Source organism: Cucurbita moschata, unplaced genomic scaffold (assembly GCF_002738365.1).
Source record: "Cucurbita moschata cultivar Rifu unplaced genomic scaffold, Cmos_1.0 Cmo_Scf00034, whole genome shotgun sequence".
Taxonomy (NCBI): domain Eukaryota; kingdom Viridiplantae; phylum Streptophyta; class Magnoliopsida; order Cucurbitales; family Cucurbitaceae; genus Cucurbita; species Cucurbita moschata.
The window spans coordinates 1,975,353-1,984,126 of record NW_019268550.1 but is presented as its reverse complement, the minus strand read 5'-3'; the positions used below and the strand labels follow the sequence as shown (position 1 = coordinate 1,984,126).

The window sequence follows — 8,774 nt, the reverse complement described above, 5'->3', positions numbered from 1 at the left end:
GTTTTTTTTTTTTTTTTTTTTGGGGGGGGATTATTTGGTTTTGGGTTTGGGTTGATTTCTTATCTATTTCTCATCGAATGAAATTCCTTGCTTGGTTTCCTTATCAAAAGATAGACGGCTACAGAAATCATTTACTGGGAAAGAATACCCTTCCTTAATCTCTTTCTAGCCCATCATAATTCTGTCAAAAAGTTCTATGTAATAGTACCATGAAGTTTGTTTGCAGATAAATACCACAGTTAATGATTCAAGTAAAAAATACTTCTATATCGAATCTACCTACATACTTACATATTTACCTGTGTATGAAATCTATCTACCTACTTCCCTGTATAACTATGTATCTATCAATCTACACAGGAAAAGAGACGACTCGTGAATAGGAGCTTACAGTATTTAATTAGCTGCTCTTGAGCTAAATTCTCTAACCGCTGCTTGAGAGCATTGTTTTCCATGCTAAGAATAAGATGCTGCTGGTTGAGAAATTCAAGCTCAGCTGAGACTTCAGAGCCCTCTGCCTATGGAATAACAAATGTTGAGGTGATATTTGACCTTTTACATCAACTGTATGAACCTACTAATTCATAATTTCAGCATCCAATACTGACCTGCAGAGCTTGTACTTTCCTTTCAAGCTCAGCTATATATTGAAGTTTCCGAACCCTTGAACGCTGAGCAAATTGCCTGTATCATTTGATTTCAAAATTAAATCAAATGGAAGTTGTAAATGCAGTTAACAGGAAGTTTCTACTCGTGAATAAAGGAACCACATTATTAAGTATCAATAAAACTATCCCAATTTCAGATTAATGAAAACAAGCAATATATAGCATAATAAATAATGGGACATGAAATGTACAAAAATTCTATGTTTTGATCAGCAAGATAGGGATAGTTAGCACGAGAATGAAATGTACTGCACTGTCATTATTTTCATTGTTGTCACTTCATTATAAGTACGATTATGAACCAATGGCAAACACGTTTTCAATGTACTTCTTCAGTTTAAGATATTGATCAGGACCATGCAACATTTCATAATCCACAAACTCAAATGATATTTCACATTTAAGTCTTGCGGCCAAAAAAAATTACTACTGACCACATAATGGAATCCAACGACCTCTACTGTGGCATCCATCACTATGAAATTTCAATCATAGAGCACAAGCAAGGACAATATCAAGTTATTCAAAGAAATGTTCTTATTTTCCATCTTATGGTCACACCACTAGAATTAGGAGGTGTCATCTCTCTTTGTGTTTCTTATTCTTCTTTGAAGTGAAAGGTTGGCACTATCTTTCTCTCTCTTTCTCTTTTTTGACATTCGTGAGTGTCCAAGCCAGCTTACACACCTCAACTATTCTCACAAGCCTAACACTACAAGAATTGGGCACCTAAGAAACTTGTATTCAAGGTTGTGGTCACCTTGGATTGAACCTCATTCCCTTTCAGTCTTATATTATACTCATGACCCTTACCACTAGGTCAACCCATTATGTTTGTTATAAATTTCTTTCTCTAATAAAAGAAATCCGTATTTTCAAATTTTGTGAGGCAGAGTCGAACTGATGAAATATCATAAAACATTTAGCTTGAACTTGAAACCCAGAATTTAACCATGCTGCTTGAGTTTGAGCTCTATAGTAACTGTTCACTCGTTGACAGGAGAAATTATGAAAATTATATTGAAGAAGAAAAAAAAATAGGAATGTTCTAACACAATTGATGCTTAATGCATTAAAAAACAAATTGAAAGTCGTTTGCCCCTACACCAGGTTGAAAGATTATAGATGATGATAAGTGTTGGAAGACAGAAATAGTATCTACGTGTGGAGATTTGATATTGGGTATCCTTAAAAAAAAAATAATGCATAACATAAAAATAAAGCCATAAAATACCAGATAAAATATTGTCCAATAAGACGTGGGTTTTAAAAAAAACTTCACGGCATAGATAAAAAACATCAATGAACTATAAACATCTAAAAGAATTTAAAATACAGTTCTAAGTGGTAAGCAGAAAAAAATGGGAAGAGAAAAATAAGGCTGGGGATATTCAACTAAAACAAGCACTCTTGGTCAAGATGTTAACCAAGTTTCAGTATATATATGCAGATACTAAAATAAAGTAAAACATCATATACATACTGTTTGGCGCGTTTATTTTCTGTATCAGACGAAGATGATTTTCCATGAGAAACATCTTTCCTTTCAGAAGAGACTTTTGGATCGTGTGAACCAGACTCAACTGGATCCTGCTTTTCACTTGCTGTAGAAGGCAAACCATCTGCTTCCTGCGGAGCGCTTAATGGTCCTGAGGTATGAATAACAATGTTCTCCCTGGGAGAATGAAGAGCAATAGGATTATTCATGGTAGATAAAGATGATTCCCACACCCTATTCTTCTGTTTTGTTACATTCGCTTCAGTATAGAATGAAGCATGCCTTGCATCCCTTTGATGATCAAATTCTTGAGATAACCATGAGTGTCCAGGAATTGCATTTGCATATTTGAAATCTTCTTGCGTGATACTATCAAAATTAACATTGGCAGCATCTGTATATGCAAAGGAGTCACTCGACGAACGTCGATGACCAACTCTGCGAACAGGGGTCTCTGGCTCATTGAGGAGATCATCAAGCCAAGAAGGCTGCTCCTCTATTAAAATGCTTTCGGAAGAAGTTCTTTGATGGTAGCTGTTACCATCTCGTGGTCTCTGAACAGCTTTTGCACCGATAACAGTGTTAGGAACAAATTCAGTATATGATGGAGAAACGCTCGGAAAGGGACTTTTGGGAGGGAGTAGTGCATGTTTCCCAGAACTCATAAAATTTCTGACGTTGGATGACCCTTTAGAATTCTCCATAGTAAGAAATACAAGAAACTCCTTTTCCTGTAACATGATAAGAACTATTTAAAGAACAAGACAGACATGGTCGATAGATTAAGGTTAAGAAGCAACAAAAAGGGCAGTCCATGAAACATCTGCAAATACAATTAGAACTCTTTTCAGCTATGCTAGAACAATGTATTGCTTTTATCTACATTGTGCCATGTACACGTTTATGCTGCTCGCTCGAACACAAATCAATTCGCTGAAACAATGAACTAACTATGCCTCGAAGTGGTACCAAACAACAGAGGACAATCGATAGCAGATCAGCCAAAAAACATCAAATAGTAAGGGAGCTGTACACCAAAACTTTACAAATTATGAAAAATTGGGAGTAGCTAATTTAGAAAGAAAACAAAGGGAACCTCATCCAAACAAAAAAGATCAAATGAAAATTGAAATCTTACACAACCATACCCTTACCCATTTAACTAAAAACTAGGCAGAGAAGATTGATATCAACCATTATCTCCTCCACTAAACAGATACATGGGGTGATTCTGTAAAATAAGATTTTCAAGGCTCCAGCCTCAAGAAAAAGATGTAAAAGCCTCCCCTCCAATTCCCTCCCACATTTTCTCAGCAACCAAAATAAAACCTGAAGGATGCATAAAAAACTCAAATCCTATTGAAAGAACAGTTTCAGAGAGGAAGAGAATCAAACAAAAAGGCGAGATTTGAAGGGCCGACGAGACAACTGGCGAACAAATTGCATAAAATCAGAACAAATTCAATAAAGTGGAAGCGGAAAAATGGGAAACAATTCCTCTATTTTGTAGAAACAGAAGGAAAACATAAGAGAGAGAAAGAGAAAGAGAGGAAAAGAACAAACCTCTATGTCGATTGAAGAACGAAGATCTTCGAAGCGTAACGCGAACAAGGAACGAATTCAAGGCGAAAATGTTCTCAGGAATTTTACCTTTCCTCTAGGGTTTGGATTTTCACCCCCACCTCTCAAGATGCTGAGCTCTCTCTCTCTCTCTCTCTCTCTCTCTCTCTCTCCCTCTCTCTCCCCTCTCTTCTCTCTGTCTGAGACTGAAATTAAGTGGGTGCAGATGCCGGAAGCTTAGATTGAAAAACAACAAAATTAAATTAGACTAATTATCAAAATAATAATAATTATTATTATTATTATTATTATTATAAAAATAAATAAATAAATAAATATTTATACATTTTCATGTCCAGCTTTTGTTGTCTCTATACCTAACTGGCCAACTCAGTTTTTACTTTTCTTTTCTTTTTTCCTTTTTTTTTTTTTGTTAAATATATTTTATATTAAATTATAAATTTATTTCTCGAGTTTTCACGTTTATACCCTTCGTTCTCTCAACTTCTTCTTTACTTTCTTTTCACGTCTTAATATCATTGAACTATCACGTGATCGTTTTGTCGTTGTTTATATTATGAACTTAAAAGTAGTCATTTTTGTCACAATAAATTTATGTCAGATATTTTCATCAACATTCTTCATATATCCATAAATTTCATGTCGTCATAAGAGATGAATTTTAACATTTACAATATGCGGTACAAATTAGATAGAAACGTAAGAAAAACGACAAAAAAATGCCGCTAATGTAAATATAATATCAACCACAAGTGTTCGATTCATAAATATATCGATGTTTTTTCGAAAATTTTGTAAACTTAGTATGCAATATGGAAGAGGTGTCAAATAGTAACCAAATGGGCTATCAGCTTATGGCATTCTGTGATCACTGATGCATAATAAACATACAAGAACTCGTTTTATTGATCTAAAACACGAGCTCGAACATGCTGAACGACGAGGTGAAATCACGAACCAAGAAGCTTTTTCCATCTTGCATACCCAAAAATAAGCAGGAAAATCAACAAACACCCTGCTGAAGCACCTCCGACAAAGTACTCGAATATCCCGTTCGTCTCGTACAATATACAAGGGATGTTCATACCAAACAACCCGGCGATTAAGGTTTCGACAGCTATGGCAAATGAAGCAATGGTCAGTGTCAACTGAAACTGAATGAGTTCGTTTCTTTGACTGTCAAGTTGAATGTTGACGTAATCCTCGGTGTCGTCGATGTATTCCCTAACCTGCATGCGTCGAGACGAGGTTAATACGAGCCTCAAACTCGACCCTAAACTAAAACGACTTTTGAAACAAGTGCTTTTGGCAGTAAAGAACGCGTATTAACAAAGCGCTTTAAATACTTTTCAACTTTTTTTAAAGGTATCTTTGTATTATTCTCAAGACTTTTAGCAGAGCCAAAAGCACTCCCAAAGTATATCGCCCAGAAACATAGCCTAAAGGCTGGAACAAGTTACTTTCTTGACATTATGGTTATCTTCAGCCACAAGGCTCACAACTACAGCCATTGTAATTTGCAGTTAGATTCATGTTCACATGGGGCTCACAACTACAAAGATGACTAATGGGTAGTTAGTAATTTACGACCCCTGCACCCGAACGAAATAAAATCAGAGAGAACGACGACATTGTTCGTGTTGTTGCCAGATTATGGAATTTAATCATGATATGATGAAGGAACTTAGATCTCACCGATAATATCCTGTTACGAGTCCCATCCAACTGCATAAAGTATGCCTCGAGCAACATTTCCAGATCCTCTACGTCGTTATCATCCGAAAGATTGCTGGTTACTGCACTTCCGCTCCTGGTGGAACTAAGTCGACGCAGATGAGGAACGGTGACAGTGGTGCTGTTGGAAGCGACTACTCCCAGGGAAGCATCGGACTGCTGATTCTGCATCCATTTTCTTGTCAAATATAGTTGTCCCATATCTTCGTTGTCATCTAATAGATGTTCTATCTCGTCCCGCACCTGCAATCATAAAATCTAAGAGTTCTATAAAAAATTGTACAAGTACAAAAAGACTTGAGCTGTTCATTGTCTAAATCTAAGAAAGTTTTTGATCGGACGGGACAAATAGGTGTTTTAGCCTTTGTCACGGTTGTAAAATGTGTCTACTAGGGAGAAGTTTCCACACCCTTATAACGAATGCTTCGTTCCTCTCTCCAACCGATGTGGGATCTCACAATCCACTTCCCCCTTGGGGGCCCAGCGTCCTCGCTAGCATACCGCTCGGTGTCTAGCCCTGATACCATTTGTAATAGCCCAAGTCTACCGCTAGCAGATATTGTCCGCTTTGGTCCATTACGTACCTCCATCAACTTCACGGTTTTAAAACACATCTACTAAGGAGAGGTTTTCACACCCTTATAAGGAATGTTTCGTTCCCATTTCCAACCGACGTGGGATCTCACATCAAGACACTCCATGTCCTAGGTATTCCAACTTCAACAACCTAAAACAATTTTTAACCATTTACGAGATTTAAGAAACATAGCATAATACGAAGAAAACACCTCGAGTCGAATATAATTAATTAAAAAGGAGCAAAATATTATTAAGGGAAACAAAAACAATTAGAATTGTAAAGAGATTATAGAAAAAATAGGAATTGAGCACACCTTCTGAACGCGTGCAAGAATACGAGTAAGATTACTTTTCAAGCTCCTCACACGTTCTAGATTCTTGGTGCTGACATTCATAGCCAGTTCGTCCAGGACTGGATAAGCATCTCTCTCAAGGTCTTTCACGGTGGAATCTAAGTATATGCAAACAACCTCCAACGCAATTTCAAGAACTTGAAACTCGAACGGCAGCTCATACTGCTCATCAACAGCTTCGGAAACTGGCAACCGCTTTCCTCCTCTCGAAACATTAACATCATTTTCAACATGAGATGAACTCATCTTAGCAAGTAGCTTCCTTAGTCGATCCACAAATGGAATAACCTCTTGGCAAAGAGGGTCAAGTAGTAGAACTTCTTCAGCAGTAACTATAGCTTTTATGAATTCTAAACTAACGACCATGGCCTTTTCCCTGGCTACAAGAATACCAAAGAGATTCAGAACAGAATTCTAGACTCCACCTAGGGACGAACATTCATGAATTTTCGAAGACAACCCTGAGTTCATGGTTCCTCAAATTTGAACTCTGACAAAAAAAAGTGAAAACAAGAGCAAGCAAATCAAGAAAATAGGTGCACGCATGATCGAGAGATGGCTTAAAAATTACTCGTTGTTCATGGTTTCTTACAATGAACAAAGAACATGAACAGACTATTTGAGATGGAATGCCAAAACGATTGCACACGACATTACTTCTTCAAATTCTAGCTTTTCTTCCCATGTTTCTCTATCATTTGAAGAAGACAAAGCCAACTAAAATTGTTTTACTAAGCCTACCGCTAGCAAATATTGTCCGCTTTGGTCTGTTATGTATCGCCATCAGCCTCACAATTTTTAAAACGCGTTTGCTAGAGAGAGGTTTCCACACCCTTATAAGAAATGCTTCGTTCCCCTCTCCAACCGATGTGAGATCTCACAATCCACCCCCTGTTGGGGGACCGCGTCCTCACTAGAACACCGCCCGGTGATTGGCTCTAATACAATTGGTAATAGCTTAAGTTCACCGCTAGCATATATTGTTGGTTCGCTTTGACTTGTTACATATCGCCGTCAGCCTCATGGTTTTTAAAACGCGTCTGCTAGGGAGAGGTTTCACACCCTTAAGGAATGTTTCATTCCCCTCTCTAACCAATGTGGGATCTCGCACATTCTTTTTTCAGAAGAAAAAACCGAGTTGTTTAGCTTCCAGCAACTCTCCCACGTTAGAAGTAGTCAAAATGGGCAACAAGATACAAAGATAGGCAACAAACAGCACTTCTACAGAGTAAACCCATAGTTCAAAACTGATTGCAGAGTAAAATATAAACTTACCGAGTATGTTGGAGGATTGTGAGAAAACAGGACCAAGAATCCTCAAATCCCTGGCCGGAATTGCAGCACGCCGGATTATGGCGCTCTTGTCCCACTCTATAAGCTCCGTCTGCCCCCACCTGTCAAGACGCATCCACAGCCTAGCTCCTCCAGCCTTCTTCTTCACCTTTCCCATGGCCCCACCACCACCACCACCGACCAAGCCGCTGCCATTATTGTTAATGGGAGGAGAGCAGACGCCAGTCTGCGGAGGTGGCTGAGGCAATGGGGACAGTGACGACTGAGCCGCCTTCTTAGGGCGGCAACGACTACTGCTCCGGCAAAAAGAACATGGTATTCTGCCCATTTTCTTTCGCTCACCACTCCCTTCCTTCTCTCGTGCTAAACACCCTTAAAATTCCAAGTTCTTCTGATCCCTCCCTTTCGAACTTTGAAGGAACGATCGCCAAATTTCTCAACTCTGTGACCTTAAACTCGTACTGCCGCCCCCCAAACAAACATGGAAATCTGACGCAGACCATACGATATAGGAAACCGACGACCGATTTCAGAGACGATTGCAAACCATACGACAACAACAAAGACGGGCAGAATTTCAAGAAAATATACGAATGAATGAAAGAACTAGAATCCATAAATTTCCACACACACACACAACAACAAAAAAATCATAGCAGATTTCATAAAACACAATATGAACATAGTAATTGTTCCCTCCAATATGAAAAATAAAAAGAAATTAGGCAAACCTTAACAGGAGAATGAAAAACGCAGAGAGCGAGAGAGAGCGAGATTGAAGAATAAGAACTTTGAAGCGTAAATCGGAATGGGAATGAAATCGATACGAAAACTTACGACGATTTCAGCCCAGTTTTCCAGATGGTAAGCGTCGATCATGCCTGTACATTTCAAGCTCTTTGGACTTGCTTCACACCTTTTCGTCCCTTTTTTAGAGAAATCATTGATATTGACAACTAACAACCAACCTCACCACAGACCTTAAATAGAATTCTGTCTGATGCACACTTTTCCATCTTTGTGACTTTATCCGACCTTAGATGAGGTTTTTCTTGGTCGACCCAACAC

At 38.2% G+C, this 8,774-nt stretch overlaps 2 protein-coding genes across 4 annotated transcripts in view; both read right to left on the bottom strand.

Moving 5' to 3' along the window:
- LOC111430630 (uncharacterized protein At4g06598-like) overlaps positions 1 to 3,945 on the bottom strand; it is a 6,020-nt gene extending 2,075 nt beyond the window's left edge. Inside the window, exons 1-5 of one of the 3 annotated variants that reach the window (XM_023066950.1) lie at positions 3,730 to 3,942; positions 2,449 to 2,897; positions 2,152 to 2,343; positions 609 to 684; positions 392 to 518 (exon numbers count right to left, since the gene is read on the bottom strand). In XM_023066950.1, coding sequence (XP_022922718.1) covers positions 392 to 518; positions 609 to 684; positions 2,152 to 2,343; positions 2,449 to 2,870 — 817 coding nt within the window. In that variant the 5' untranslated portion in view covers positions 2,871 to 2,897; positions 3,730 to 3,942. Of the gene's footprint in view, positions 1 to 391; positions 519 to 608; positions 685 to 2,151; positions 2,898 to 3,729 lie in introns of all 3 variants that reach the window. The other 2 variants (XM_023066951.1, XM_023066949.1) reach the window with 2 other exon arrangements.
- A 533-nt stretch (positions 3,946 to 4,478) lies between these two features.
- On the bottom strand, positions 4,479 to 8,215 carry LOC111430629 (magnesium transporter MRS2-4-like). Its single transcript, XM_023066948.1, has 4 exons — positions 7,689 to 8,215; positions 6,375 to 6,793; positions 5,443 to 5,724; positions 4,479 to 4,976 (listed from the first exon to the last, which is right to left on the bottom strand). The coding sequence occupies exons 1-4, from the start codon at positions 8,032 to 8,034 to the stop codon at positions 4,698 to 4,700; spliced, it is 1,326 nt and encodes a 441-aa protein (XP_022922716.1). The 5' UTR covers positions 8,035 to 8,215; the 3' UTR covers positions 4,479 to 4,697.
- Between the last annotated feature and the right edge of the window lie 559 nt (positions 8,216 to 8,774).